The sequence below is a fragment of the Neodiprion fabricii genome, chromosome 4, assembly GCF_021155785.1.
Source record: "Neodiprion fabricii isolate iyNeoFabr1 chromosome 4, iyNeoFabr1.1, whole genome shotgun sequence".
Taxonomy (NCBI): domain Eukaryota; kingdom Metazoa; phylum Arthropoda; class Insecta; order Hymenoptera; family Diprionidae; genus Neodiprion; species Neodiprion fabricii.
The window spans coordinates 21,131,303-21,146,235 of NC_060242.1; the positions used below are offsets into that span (position 1 = coordinate 21,131,303).

Below are 14,933 nucleotides of genomic sequence, written 5' to 3' on the forward strand. Positions count from 1 at the left end.
CGCGAACGGTTCAACAGCGTTACGTTGACCGTGTCGCAATTGCAATAGAAAAAAATTCCTGAAAAAAAAGCCGTATCTCACACGAACGCGTCTACGAATAACCCTTGACCGCGAGCTGATCCGGTTTTTGGTTTAGGCGTGCGGCGGTGCGAGAGGAGCGAACGTGTTTCCGGTACCAGTACCGATACCGGTGCCCGTGCCGTATCCGGTCCCGGTGCCAGCCTCGCTGTGGACGTCGGGTTTGAGCAGCACGTCGATGATAAACTGCACCGCGGGTGACCTCGGGGCGCTTCAACTTTCGCGGGCTGGCGGACCATCAGCAGCTGCCCAGTGGTTCGCCTGGCCGCCACGTTTCGTCCAGGACATTAACGGCGGGCCCCGAATCGCGGACCCTTCGGGCCTCCTGGATTCACGCTCTCAGGACGCGGCGACGGCGGCCGCAGTCGCTGCGGCGACCTTCGCCTTCCACCAGGGGCGGACCGGTGCCCTGGTGGACTTTGGTCAACCGAGTGCCGAGAAGCCAGCCGAGCCCCCGGCAGGGGAGCAGGAAGAGTCGGCCTCCGATGCAGTCGAGCAGAAGGCCGAGAAATCGTCGGACTCCGAGAGCGAGGGAGAGGGAACGAAGATGAACTACCGGATGAACTCCGGGAGCTCGTCGGGACGCTCTTCGGCGGACAGCAGCGACCTCGAGGACTCGGCTTCCCACCACTTCTCTCGAGTATTCGTGGTCAACGACGACTCGTCGACGAGTGACAACGAGCCCGAGGACGTCGAGGACCTCGAGGACTCTGACTCCAATCGCGAGGTGGGCATAACGCTGCGGCGAGTCACCGCGCTACCCGAGGATGGACCTGTGGTCCTGCGGCACGTCCGGTTCCTCGACGAGGATCGGAGTCAGCCGGATACCAAGGAGACGGAGAGTTCCAGGGTAAAACTGAGCCGAGTGCGAAGCCTCGAACTCGAGAAAAACGAGATATACCTGGTCGACTCGGAGGCCGACGAAGCGGAGCACAGGGTGGAGCTCAAGTCTGTGAGGAGTCTGGATCCCGACGTAATCGGGGACTCTGAAAGCCCCGCTGACCCAGATTCACTGATGCCGGAGGGAGAGGAGAGCTCGGCGATGGTTCCCGACTCCCTCGAGATAACGAGCGACGCCTTTTCACCGCTCGGCGGCGACACTTGTTCGACCGATACGAGGACCGATAAGCCGGAGGCGTTATCGCCGGTCGCGGGAGGCGAGAATGATAGCGGGTCTAGTGATCGACCAGTTTTCGTACCGTCGTCGATGATCGACGGTGGCACGATCATGGCGGATAATAAAAGTGGGAAATCGTATTCCCCTCTGAACGCGACTCTACCCGGAAGTGAGACCAGCAACACGGGAAGCAGCGACACCACGACCGGCAGCGAGGTCAGCAGCGATGAACTCCACGAGTACGACATTACCGCTTGGTCTCGGGACCAGGACGAAGAGGAGGACGAGGACGAGGCCGCCGCCTTTAGCGCAGTCAACGACGATCTGATCAAGCTACGCGAGCGACTGATCGCCGAGCCCAAAAACGAGGACAAGACTAACCAGGACGGGTTCAACTCCGATGGCTTTTCCACCGACGAAGGGGGGTCCAGTAGGTTGGACAGTGGCGTCGCCACCGGTGTCGAGGATGCTGCTGTCAACTCCCTTCAGACGACGCCCGGCGAATCAATAGAGTCGGTCCATGCCCCGCCGGTGGGTGATGAGAAGCAGGAGGAGAAGGAGAAGCAGGACGAGGATCATACGGTGAACGATCTGATATCGATAAAGATCCACGAGATATTCAAGAGCGTCGGATCGACGGACGTCGCGAGTGATCACACGGTTGAAATCGGCGGCGGGAATGAGTGTCGTCGGAAAACTGGAGGAGAGATAGTAGGAGGTGGAGGTGGAGGTGGAGGTGGAGGTGGAGGTGGAGGTGAGAGGCATGAGCTGGAACAGGTGGAAGGGGCCGCGCGTGTCGGAGCGACGGGGACCACGGCGCATGTTTCGCCAGCATCGGCAGTCGAGCGACGCCCGCCCGTAGGGAAGGATGGGTGCCAGACAACAGCAGTCGCTTCTCTTCAATCACCGCCGAAATCGACACAACACGCTGCGGCGAAAGGTTCGAAAAGCGTTGCTAACGGAAATCGGTACAAGAGCCTCGTGATGATAACCCAGGGTGCCTACCAGCCGGTGAACGTCGTCACCTCGGACACGACGACCCTGCTTCAACCGGAGGAAGGACCGCCGGCCCCGCGTGGCCTAGCCGGCTACTATCACCTGGCCCTGGAGGCCGCGGCTGAAGCTACGGGTCGCAATGCGACCTCTCCTGCGGTCCCGCGAAGACCTCCGACAGTTAAGCGATCGGCGCCCCGCGTGGCGCCAGTGGAACCGGAAGTTGATAGTGGACTCAGCGTCGGTAGTGCCAGTGAAAGTGATGACGTTCAGTCGGTCAAGAGCAGCGCTGCTGCCGGGAGGGTCGTGGCTCTTCCGGAGAAAAATTCAGCCGCTGAGCCAGTCGTTGTTATACTCGAGGAAGGTCTCGCCGACGACGATTCGTGGGTCGAGGAGGTCTCTCACGACGAGGATGAGCCCGGCGCAACCACCGCGACGGAGGAGAGCTCCGAGGACGAGGCCAACAACATTGGCGACCGGGAGGAGGAGCTTCGTGGCTATCACAGGCAAGCGATCGACTTCACGCTTCACACAATCGTCGAGGAATCCTGCGAGGAGAGCGAGGCCGAGCCGTCCAGCCTCGCTGCCGGAAGTCCGAGGAAGCAACGACCGCCGTCCGCTTCCGAACTTGAAAAGTACTTCTTCTTTGGGCTCGGCGAGGGACCGGCGAGTGTCGGAGGATCCCGCGAGGCGGACAGTCTTTCGGAGACTTCGTCGATTTACTCGGAGGGACTCGAGTCCCTCGGCCAGGACGAAAACGGTCAGATTACGGAGAAGAACTCGCCGGAGTATCTGGTCTCTTCATCGTCCTCAAGACTCGAGAAGTACTTCCTCTCCGACTTCTTAGGTTTCGACAGGGACCGAAGAGACTCGGACGGATCCGTTGGGAGCGATTCAGAGGGCAGACCAAGCCCGGAACAGCGCAGGAAACGCCTCGTTCGAGCCCGTGGAACAGGCCGATCGCACAGCTCCTCCCTTGACAATCTCCTCGCTCTTGCTCAGAGCTCCAACAATCTCAGCTCGCAGAACTCGCTGCAGGACCTAAGCCTGAATCCTGACTCTCAGGAGACTCAATCGGAGGGTTCATCGACCGAAACAGATGGCGCCGACGATCAGGCACCGGCTTTTGGCACCGACGGACAGTTTGATACCGTTAAACGGAAGAAGAAGAAGCCCAGAAACCTCGGTACTCAGAGCCCGCGCATCCCCGAGGATAGAAACAAGACCCCTGAACCCACGATTGAACTGGATGCCGATCTCGAGGCTGGAAACTCCGAAGAGGACAGAGCAAAGACTCCGCAACCGGACGCGTCTCAGCTACCGGAAATGAGTCGGGTCAAGAGTCTGCAGACTCCACAGCTTCAGGCCGAGAAGAACGACGCAGGTCTCGTCAGGGGAAAGCAGCACTCCAGGGATTCTGGTTTCATCGGTAGCTACGACGACCTTCTACAGCATCAAAGGACTCAATTATTATCGGCCGATGGACAAACTTCGAACGGTATCCAGGATCTAGGAAAAAAGGAGGATAGGAGAGGGATGGCCACGACGCGGTCGGAGCAGCCCGTTTCTCAGGCAAATCTCGCGCCCCCGAATGCCTCTCTCTCGCGGAAGGACAGCTTCAACAATTGGTCGAGCGACGAGGAGACGAATCTGATGATGTCGAAGATGCGTCAGTTCTTCAAGACCATGGTAGCGAACTCGAACAGCAGTCAAACGCCGACGAACTCGAGCGCCGCGTCTCCGGCACCGAGTCCTCGGCTTCCTGGTAGCTCTCCACGATCCCGACCCGGTGCAGGAATCGGTGTGGTTGGCAGTCAGAGCAGAACGAAGCCGCCGCAGCTTGTTTACTTCGAAAACGAACTTACCAGACTGATGAAAACGGTACCCGGGATCCGGGATGAACAGGTTAAGGAAATCGTCGAATACCTGAGCTCGGAGGACACCTGGTCAGACTCGTATGACAGCTCAGACTACACCAGTTCCGACCTCGAGGGCGCCGGCGGTCGGCGGTCCGCCCTTCAGGAACAGATATCGCAGAGCTGCCAACAGATCATCAGCAAGTTCGACACCACCGGGACCGTCGAACCGCCGGCCGCACCGCAGCCGCAGCCGCTTGGCTGCCGCGACACGGCCTTTGTGTATCAAAAACTGGTCCAGAGCTTCACGAAGATGACCGGCGACGGCGGAAGTTCGGACGCCAGCTCGACGCCGCACAGCAGTCCTCCCCTGATTGCCAAGGTCATGCATCACATCGGAAGCCGGCTGGTCGCCCTGATGCACGAGGTCTCGGAGGGCGGACCGGCCGTCCAGCAGCCCGCTCAACCCTGGCGACGGTATCCTCACCACAGGACTCCCTCGTCCGCTAGCACAACCGAGGACGACGATTCGACCTCCGATTCCGCCCAGCACCCCTTGCCAAGGTCGAAGTCTCACGATCCGCTTCTTCTGCTCAACGGACATCCGGCCGCCGGTTACCAGGAGGGCGAGGAACGCGAAGCCAGCGACAACGAGCGTTTCTCGTGGCGCGGCAGCTTTGAGTCAGCTCTCATGCCTGCTGACTCCAGGACGAAACTCAGCCTCCTGGCTTGCTCCGGCGACGTCAGCGCGTCCGCTAGCGCTCTCGCCATGGCCGCTAAACGCCGCAGCGCCGGCGATCTACTTTTCAATCCCAAGAGTCTGTCACGCGAACAACTTGACCGCGTTAGAAGCTGCGGATCCATCGGAGGCGGCTCGGCTTCCATTGAGGACAAGATATGGAGCAACAGGAGAAGGTCTTCTGTTCCTGACGCTAACACCAGGGGAGAATCCGGTGAGACATACTTCTTCACTCTACCTATGTTGTTGTTCTTTATTATTATACTTCGGATTTCCCTCGGTTATCCATCGAATCATTTACGGGTACGGACCGAATGGTGAAAGTATCTTATACTCACTCCGTTACTATCGTGGTATAATGTGTTCGTGTTTGTGGATGTTTCGTTATTACTATACTTTTGTGCGTGTTCAATTGACGGTTCAACTCGCGGCCCCACCGAGCCATGTTTCCTTGGTTTTTTCTTTTTTTTTTCTTGCGATCTTCCTTAAACAACAATATCTTTTCGGGTGATATTAGTTTTGGTTATTTCGTTCAAAGAGCGTTGTGCTTGCTTTAACAGTGTTATTTCACCGCCACTCAAGTGCGTAATGTTCGGAAATATCATTATGCACAGATATTTTGAAATCTTTCAAATTTACCATCATAGTTAGTGGCACATAGTAGACTGCAAGGTGTTTGCCTGTCTTGTTTACACGGGGTTACCAGATTTACTCAGCAAATAAGCTTACACAAGCTGTTGAGTATTTTAAAAGTGAACGCGAGTGTTGGTTCTAAATTACAATCGTATATTCAGGCCAAAGTTTGATGATTTAAGTAAAATTGCATCAGTATCAAAATTTGACTAACAGCGAACAGACGTTAGTAGAAACTTGTATTTTTTTTTGCTTGTAAATTTGACTGGTCCATGTTCCTTGACCTTTGGTATATAAATTTTGCATACATCCCAGTGTTTCCTTCCTCGAACAAGCGAGAATGGTAACAGTACATCGCTACCATGATCGATAGAGTTGTGGCAAGACCTCCGTGATACCTGAAAACGCGAAATATCTCGAGTCGGCGCGAGTTTATCGCCTTGAATTTCGCACGCGAGGATGATATAACCTGATATAGCTTGACCCAACGCGAGTGGATGATCGTTGAATGTCGCAGGGGCGTCGGCCGGCGACGATGACACCGAAGACGAACTGGAATACGCGGCGGATTCGCGGGCGACGACGTTGCCTAGAGGGCTGCAGGCGGCAGCGACAGCGACCAACTCGCTCCCCCGGCTGCCGGCGGTTTCACTCACTTCCGGTCCCGGTTCGACAATGCACAAGGCCCACAGTGTTCACCACTTCCTCCAGCAGCACAACAACGTCAAATCCGCAAGGTATCGGCCGCCGGGATTCGCCAGGAACAACATCTCCGGTGGCGGCCCTTCCGCTGGACCCAAAAGGGCCGTCAGTGCACCCGGACTCCAACTTCCGGCCGGCTCGAGCTCTGTTGGTAAGCGAGAAACCGCCAGGAGTCGAAGGCAGGCCATTTCTCTCACCCCCGGTAAGTCTCTCGTTTGTCGTGTAAAAATTTGAGAATTTAGACTGTCTGGATTATCGATTTTTTGACCTCTGAAAGTAGCGAAGGACATCTTTTGGAAGTAAAGATATCTTTTAAAAGTTAAAAAATGGGTTATACGTCATATATAAGACGTTTTTTTGATGACGTTCCGTCTTGTGCTGTCTGAGAAGTACATACCATATGTACTCAAGTGGGACAATAAAAAATTTGGGAAACATTCAACTGCAACATTAACGCTGTCGCGAAGAGATTAATCCAAGTCCGATCTAGTACAGAAGCTTGCTAGAGGTATAATAGAGCACCACGTCATTCGTCGTCAGTTTGGGAGACTGTGATTAATGAGGATAGACCATATAGGAAGCGTTTTACCGCGATGATGCGGTGCTTTCGAATTTCCACCAAACCCTGCGGCGAGAGATGAGCAGTCGGTTGGCTTTTACACGTCGGGTTCGTCGGATAGATATCGTCGCTGCATCGTCCATTCACGCGTCCTCCTCCTAGGCCAGTTTTACACACTGTTTCTACTCCAAGCACACGTGTGCGTTCGCGTACGCGTGTATGTGCGTAAACATTGGAGGGGATCCCTTTCCACCTTTGAAGGATAACCGGAGGGCGCGTGCATTCGTTTTTCCGACCCCGCGCTGACGCCTTTTCGTTATTAAGGCGCACCTGCACGCAATTTGGGGTTCCGAATGGCGTGCTGTTACGTGAAAAACGCCCCACAGCACGCTCCAGGATGTGCCTAACCCGAAATTTTATATTATCATGGACGTGATAATGACTCATGAATTAATCAATTATGCAGTGACTGTTAATGATCAACGGTCATAAGCTGCAACTGGACGAGACGCTTCCCACTGTTCTCATCTACACGTAGAATTCAAAATCTGATGACTATACGCCTTGTAATTTTTCCTTGTCAAATGAATTTAAAATGAAATGAAACCCTTTTGCGCCATTTTTTTTCTTAGAGATCGTAACTCAGCAACGAGACGTACTGAGATAAAATTCAAACCAGCTGAGTTCTGACTTATATTTGAACTCTCTTTAGCATACTACGGCATGCGGCTAACAACATGTTTTTCTCCCGTCATACTTTTACCTTGAAATATGAGCAGTGGACATTCTTTTAAATCTTTTTTCATCATCATTTTATTTTATTTTACGTAGTCGAATTTGAACTCGAGAAAACACGGAGTTCAAACCCCAGCACGTATAATATTGACTTGAGATTTATGTTGATATTGGACATCGTTTTGAAGACAATATCTTCGCGACTTTTCCACGCTTGTATACGACCTACTTTCCTTCTCCGTCAACTCTAATCCTTATCGACGTTTTTTTTTCTTTGACCTGTGTATTCCGATACCTTGAAGAGGGTGCGGCTCTCAGCGTTCCAGAAAAAGCAGCAGGCAGGATGCAAGAGAGGAGGCGAAAAATTAGAAGGCCTTTTAGATAGTGTAACACGATAACCATCGCGCATGCACTTATAGCCACATGCTGTAGAAGGTTCCCGTCAAAACAGAAATATGATTAGCTCGACGTTCCAGGTTCTAGGATAGATCGATCTAGGATCGTTCGAAAAAGACCCGATTGTCCCTGAATTGAAATACTTGATGACTAGTTAATTGAGCGTTCACCAGCCGGTTCGTAACGCGTCCGTGAATATTCGTAATGACACGTCCGTTCCCTCCGCATGGTCGTAACTTTGTGCATAATGGCCGCGGTTAATGCCAGGTTTCGATGATCGCATGCGTAGGCGAAAAGGAGGAGCGGATAGAGTTTTTTGACGATGTGCAATCAATCCATCAAGGTTCGCTCTCCGCCTGGGTTCAAGGTGTACTAGATAAACAATGTATTCCCCATCAATATCTTACACTCTGACAATAAACGGCTGGAATGGATGAACACGTGGTGGAGTTAGATTATACACGTGTCTACGGCACGTACAATTAGTCGGCACCATTGACTAGATAAAGAGAAATCGAGAAAAGCCAGCCGATCAAATTACCCCGCTGGATTTGCAGTATTGCAACGCCTCGTTCCGAACCGATTTGCGAATCGCAACCATGAACACGGAGGTGAACGTGACATTAGATAACGACCAGTGACGGGACGCGAAGTGGCCAAAGAAGACGAACTGTGATCATAAGGACGAGGACGGGCGTCGTTTCCGACACGCGAATCGCTGCTCGTGTGGTTTTGTAGAATTTGGGAAGACGGACTGCCAGAAACTGTACGTAGCGTACTGTTATATGAAAGTAGCGAATGACGCGATGGTGTATGTATGCCGTACCCACGAATCATGCACCTACATACATCCATCCATCCACCGCTTCAACCGAGTCGTCGTGGTGACTATAGCACACCTTTGGATAAAGTTTCCTCGAGCCGGCCACCTGTAGCGGCGACGTTGCCACGTCTATCTTTCTCTTCCTCTCTCTCTCTGTCTCTTTTCATAAATTTGCACCGTTGGGTACTCGGGTACCTACTACCTGTATGACGTGTGTATCTATCTCCATGCTGTTGTGTCGTCTGTGTCACACCGATAGAAATTGGCAGTCAAGCCAATAGTCGGTTTTCCCGTAACATGGCACCGTGCACACCAATCTTCTCCCTCCCGGGCTCGGGGAATTCAGATGCTGTTATGAATGGAATGAGAAGAAAAAAGATAAAAGAAGGAGAAGAGGAAGACAAATAGAAAGAGAAAGGAACTGAGCAAAGGTTGAAACTCGGAGAGATACTTTATTTTCTTACTAAGATCGTCTTCAAAAATTGATGTTCACTGAGAAAAATTTTCATTTGTTGTAGTAACTAGAAATATTCAGTAAAACAGATATCGTTAAAGAAACTGTTTGAATATTGTTGGAATTACGAAAAACGAGATACGCGTAACCATTTTGCGCTATTGTTGATCTTTTTTTGGTAGTTGCAACGCAAAATCAGTTTGTGAGGTTTACTCTACTTTTTTAGTTAAATAAGGCTTAACGTCAATTTATTCTTGCACAAGCATTAAATTTTCACAACAGTTGCAAGAAAATATAGTAACAGTGATCGTAATGAGAAAGAATAGTAACGGATACTAGACTTTCCGGTAACAGCTACAAAACTGATTTTCATTTTCTACCTAGAACTATATTTTTCGATCGTGGTAAAAAATGAAAATAATTAAGGACTGAGCGGTAACCGAAACTAAAAATTTCTCTCAGTGTCATTAGGATAGAAACATTGATAGAATGACTGAAAAATTTCATACAAAAACGAGTCTGTCGTAGTATCAAACAGCAACGGTAACAATGAAACGTACCGAACGAGTGACGATGTGGTAAAAACAAATAAAGCACACATCGATAGTTCAAAAACCCAATATTAGTCGAGGATAGTGTTGTGTCATAGGTAGTAGCGATTACGTATAGACATTTTTCTGCTCGATGCAATTGAAGACTGATAACACGAGGGTGAAGAAAAAAGGCAACGATCATACAAAGAGGCATGTAACAACAGTGAATTCGGAAATCGTTTTACTCGAGGTCGAATTGTGAACGCGACTCGGCTAGCTACGAGCGTGAAAGTTGCTCCGCAGGAAGCTGTGCTGTTTCGACGGTACAATAATACAGGTACTATACACCTAGAAGTTTGCAACGAATGACGAGGCGGTGGTGGTGGGACCCGGTGTAATATCCAACTTTGTATTAGTGTATAAACGAGACAGCGATATAACGGTGTTACATTTTATGCATTCCTATGTCGAAAGTTTTCCTCATTTTCGACCATCATTGAGCGCCGCGCGATCTACGGATCTCGGCAGAAGACTCTGCTCTTTTCGATCGTTCTTACAGCAGTTAGAGTCTTCCGTTTTATTCCTCTCTCAACTCGAATTCGCAACAAACCATTAACGCCATTTATTTAATACACAACGAATTGAGAGAATCGAGGAGGCTTCATCGTGACTTCAAAGCAGGACTGCAACCTTCGAAGCGATGCTCAAGGCTCGATCCTACGGATCGTACATCCCGTCTACGACTCTTCGCGTATTACGCGATCACTTCACCTTACAGTGCCCGAACGGCTGGCTCTAATCACATTACGAATCTATAATGCACACTACCGGCTCGCCGATCCGAATTCAGGGACGGCATTGCCCGTCTCGGTGCCCCCGGCATCCCGGAGAGATTGCTTTACGTGTCGCGCGAGACGCAAGCGACTGACCTCCTTCGTCTTTCTATAATATCGAGGTTGCTCGCACTACGCTTTCTAGAAAACATTATTAAATGGATCGACGGCTATTGTAACGCCTCCAGCCCTGAAATGCTTACGAAATACCGATCCGGGTTACGGTATCCAAATATGAAGACGCGGAGCGAAGGGAGAAATGCCATCGAGAAATGATCCATTTTTTTTTCAAACTTCGGTATATTCTTCATTGATTTCTTTCACTTTGCTTCTGATTTTCTCTTTGATCTCATCTTTGGAAGTCTGATTGATTATTTTCAATCTTTGCACAACGATTGATTGTAGACGACTTAGAATTGAATAAATTGCAAATTGTTTGAGACATATAACACGTATTCAAAATATTGCGATTTCGCATTACAAATCAGCCAGCGACTGATTGCCTCGGTCTGTTCGATACAGAAAATAGTTCGACGAAGAGAAAATCGGAGGCAAAAAATTTCTAGAACAATTTGCGTTTAAATAGTTGCAGTGGGCGGACGGGATTGAACTTTTTTTTAATTCTTTTGCAACGTATTAAACGGTGGCCCTGACCGTAGGCGATTCGGATCGGATATTAATTACCCGTAGAGACGGCAAAAACCTACGCATTCTGCAAACATTACAGACAAGGATCAGGTCCTTTCCAGGACCTCCGCAATATTCGATTCTACGCAGAGAATAGTTGATTTTTTATTTTTTTATTTTCTTGTTCAAACAAGTATTTTTGTCATACTGTTTTGCTTCTTCTTCTTTTATTTTCAATTTCGCAAAAATTGATGACGGCGATGAAACTCTGATCTAACTGTTTAAAGTTCACAGCTTGAAATCTTCATAACAATTCACTGCAAATCGTATTTAACAAATCAGTAGGATCGCGGTTGTTCATCCTTTCGTTTCGAGATTGAGTTTTTCGACTGCAATTATCTATTCGGCGCTTTTCAACAATCGTGAATCGTTTTTAAATGGTAAATGGAGAAAAAAAAGAGAGACTGAGGAAACGGTTTACTTATCGTCGCTCGTGTTTCGCCACGTTCAAGATTGCATTATATGTTATACACACACGCAGCATATTGTAGTACAACTTCCGGTGAGGTGGACCTTCGCCCAGAGGTTTCGATAAACCGAGCAAGAAACCGAAGAAGAAGAACAATGACAATAATTGTTTTTAACCAAACAACAACATTTGTATTTTGCAACGTGTCGCATCGCCTTCGTGACACAGTTGTAATCAATCCAGTTTTTGGTCGGTGGGAAATTTCTGTGTTACTGACGTATTACTCGATTCAAAAGATGACATCGCGAATGAATCGAGGAGCAGAGGGTGCAACGATTTTGTCGCACTGTGATTTTGCCAAATGATACACAAAAACGGGTTTAGAAAACTTTTTTTTTCACAGTAGAATCGATATTGATTGTTCGCCGCAATAAAGCTCGATCTTTTCGAATAATAAAATCGAACAGTCATGATCCACATCTGATCTCGAGGCAAAAACACTCGGGCATCATAATCAGCGAGCTACGCGGAGTCGCAGCTGTCCACAAGCTCTAGGCGGAAGTTTTGCGGTCTGAGCGAACTGCAGGAGTGAAATATCCGAGGTGGGACATTTCAGTAACTGCCTCGCGTCGTTCGAATACTGATCGAAAACTTCTGCTGGAGTGTTTTAAAAGCAGAGAGTACAATAAGGCAAATGGATGGTTCCATTTCTGATCACTCTTTACATACAATCACTTGTGGCCGTTTTCACAAAATTTTGTACTCATTAATTTGACCGCTAATATCTTCTACTGCATCTAGTATCTCAAGTATTGAGTCATCAAGCTTGATCAAAACTAAAGTTTGTCAGTTAGACTGCGAGTTCTGGTAGCAATTTAATGTTCCCAAAACGCGAATAGATGCTAACACAAGTTTGCTCGAAGCCAATTATTGTACTGACTTATATTCGTTTTCATTAAAAGAATGACTCGGTATTAGCTGCAAGTTGAACTGTCAATTGTGTTCGAACGATCAGAATTTGAGGTACTTGATTCATCGACGACCAAGATCCGACTTTGAGAGCAAGTTTTGGCTACAATATTATAACACTTCGTTGTTTGAAAATTAGTGTTTAAGTGAACGGTGACCTCTGTGTCGTACATTTGTGACCACAGTAACAAGTGGATAAAACAATGATCATTAAATCTGACTACTGTAGGTACTAAAATGGCTTGAACCAGTGCATCGTCTCGTATTCTATGAGAATAATTAACTAAAGGAGTAAGAGAGGAACCGCGTTTCCAAAATGCCCGGGAAAGTCGCCTACTCGACTTTTCGCACCCGGGAACCGGATTGGACGCCGGTGGACGAAACGATCGGATATTGGCGGCGCTGTTGTTGTTGCTGCGAAGGCTCGGGCTCGACGGAAAGCGTCGACGTCGACACGGCGGTTGCCTGGGTCCGATTCGAGGAATGGGCCCGACGGCTGAGGTCGGGGTCGGTCCAGCTTTCGGGCCCGAAGGACTCGGCGAGCTCGACGGAGGGCGAAGCTGCGGCGAAAACGACGATAAAAAGCGTCGGAAACGGGGGGTCTCAGTCCCCGACCCTGAAAATGACTTACGAAAAGCTCGCAGGGTTCAAGACGAAGACCCCGGTCAGTCTCGACGGAAGTCGACCAGCCTCGCGAAGCGGCTCGAATTCTGGTGGGAAAAACAAATCCGCGAATGGCTCGACGGGAAACGAAAGCAGCGATCATGAGCCGCTCAATCCTCAAGCTGCTGCAGGGAAAAATAAGCTCGGGGTTAGAATACGCGAGATGCCCGATATTGTCGTTCAGAATTACGGTAATTCGGTCGAGACCCGGGAAGTTCGAAAGATCTTCGATATTTCAACGCGAGTTGTACAAATTTTTCTATGTTTTTCTTCGATTGATGAGTCATTTCTGCGCTTCAAACAACGCGCAGTGGAATTGAGTACATTTACTAAGATCAAAGCTTTGGTTGTATCGTTGGTGTTTTTTTTTTTTTTTTTTTAAGGTATTTTCACACATTGAGTAAAACTTTATTGAGAAAAATTGGTGAAAATATTTTTGGGTCTCAAAGAGTGTCAAGTATTTGAACATGTAGTGCTATAACGATATTTACTTGTTGTTGGTACAAAATCATTAAATCAAACAACCGATACCTTGAATCTAGTACCTACATTGCATAATTATTAAATTGCAGTGCAAATCATTTCAACTGAACAAATTACTCGTGTAATCGAATAAAACAAACCAGGTAGAATAAATAAATGGATCTGCATTTACTCGTGAACGAGTAAAAATTTTTTTCAATCTTCTGACTCGATTACTTAGTTCTCATAACTAGGCTTGACATAGTTTTGATCGAACTTTATCATTCAAAGTTTGTATATTTCAATAGCTTTTTATTCCCTAGACGGTTTTATGCATTCTGTTTATGTTAAAAATATGACAACTTTATACCGAGATGTGTGTTTCTGGCATAAGACTCGCGATGCTTACGTACCAATCTTATCAAAGTTCGAGCACTTCCGTTTTCAGATTGTGAACTTCACAATCCGTTAATTAATTGCCACGTTAAAGCTAATTAACGTGCTAACGATACCGAGATTATTTTCTCGCGGAGCAATTCCAAGTGACAACTTACATTAGTATAATACACCAGTGCCTTTTGCGATTTTCCTTTCTGAAGCGCTATCCTCATCTTATACACATAAGAGTAATTTGAAGACGATTATTTAAAATGCTGCAAAGATTCAGTAATATGATTTTCGTAGTATTGGAACCGAAAAAACGATGATGACAATTATTGAAAAAATTACAAACTTGACATTAATCTCAGAGAAAAATTAAACTGCTAACGAATTGTTGAAAATTATATTTAAGTGATTCCTCCGACAATTTTATTTAATCTTCTTGGTACATAGAATATTTTGTCAAGGTTTGAATAGTAGATCCACAAAAATTTCTCACGATATACCAAATCTACATGATATACGTATATAATATGCTTTTGTTTATAATCGCTTGAACACATTTTACGCCCATGATGCGAACGACGCGACGAGCGCTTATCGTTTATTATATACGAGTATTAAGAGCTCTTTCAATCTTGAATTCACTGCTCTTGCTTCATGCTTTCGCTATTCCCAGTTTTTGTTGCTTTTGACAACTATATAATAAGTATGATGAATATTAGATGTAAGAATAACAAGAAGACAAAAGATTTTTCAATCGCTGTGCACTAACATTAAATTATACATATTAGTAATGCGAGAATGAGCGTAATTAATAAATCTCACCACGCCATATTTCACCGCATATCAAAAGCTCCCGATTAAACCGTGACGTACAACACAGTATAAAACCGATCTGTTTTCGCTTG

The 14,933-nt window shown here is 47.9% G+C and overlaps 1 protein-coding gene and 1 long non-coding RNA gene across 3 annotated transcripts in view; both read left to right on the plus strand.

The window, feature by feature from the left end:
* Positions 1-14,933, plus strand: part of LOC124181214 — a 40,392-nt gene that overhangs the window by 18,306 nt on the left and 7,153 nt on the right. For both annotated transcript variants that reach the window (XM_046567545.1, XM_046567546.1), the window contains exons 10-11: positions 137-4,997; positions 5,934-6,320. In XM_046567545.1, the coding sequence (XP_046423501.1) occupies positions 137-4,997; positions 5,934-6,320 (5,248 nt within the window). The remainder of the gene's footprint in view (positions 1-136; positions 4,998-5,933; positions 6,321-14,933) is intronic.
* LOC124181219 lies at positions 6,870-14,928 on the plus strand. The gene is made up of 4 exons (XR_006870418.1): positions 6,870-6,880; positions 10,187-10,192; positions 11,184-11,189; positions 14,774-14,928. It is a non-coding gene; the product is annotated as an uncharacterized LOC124181219 (long non-coding RNA).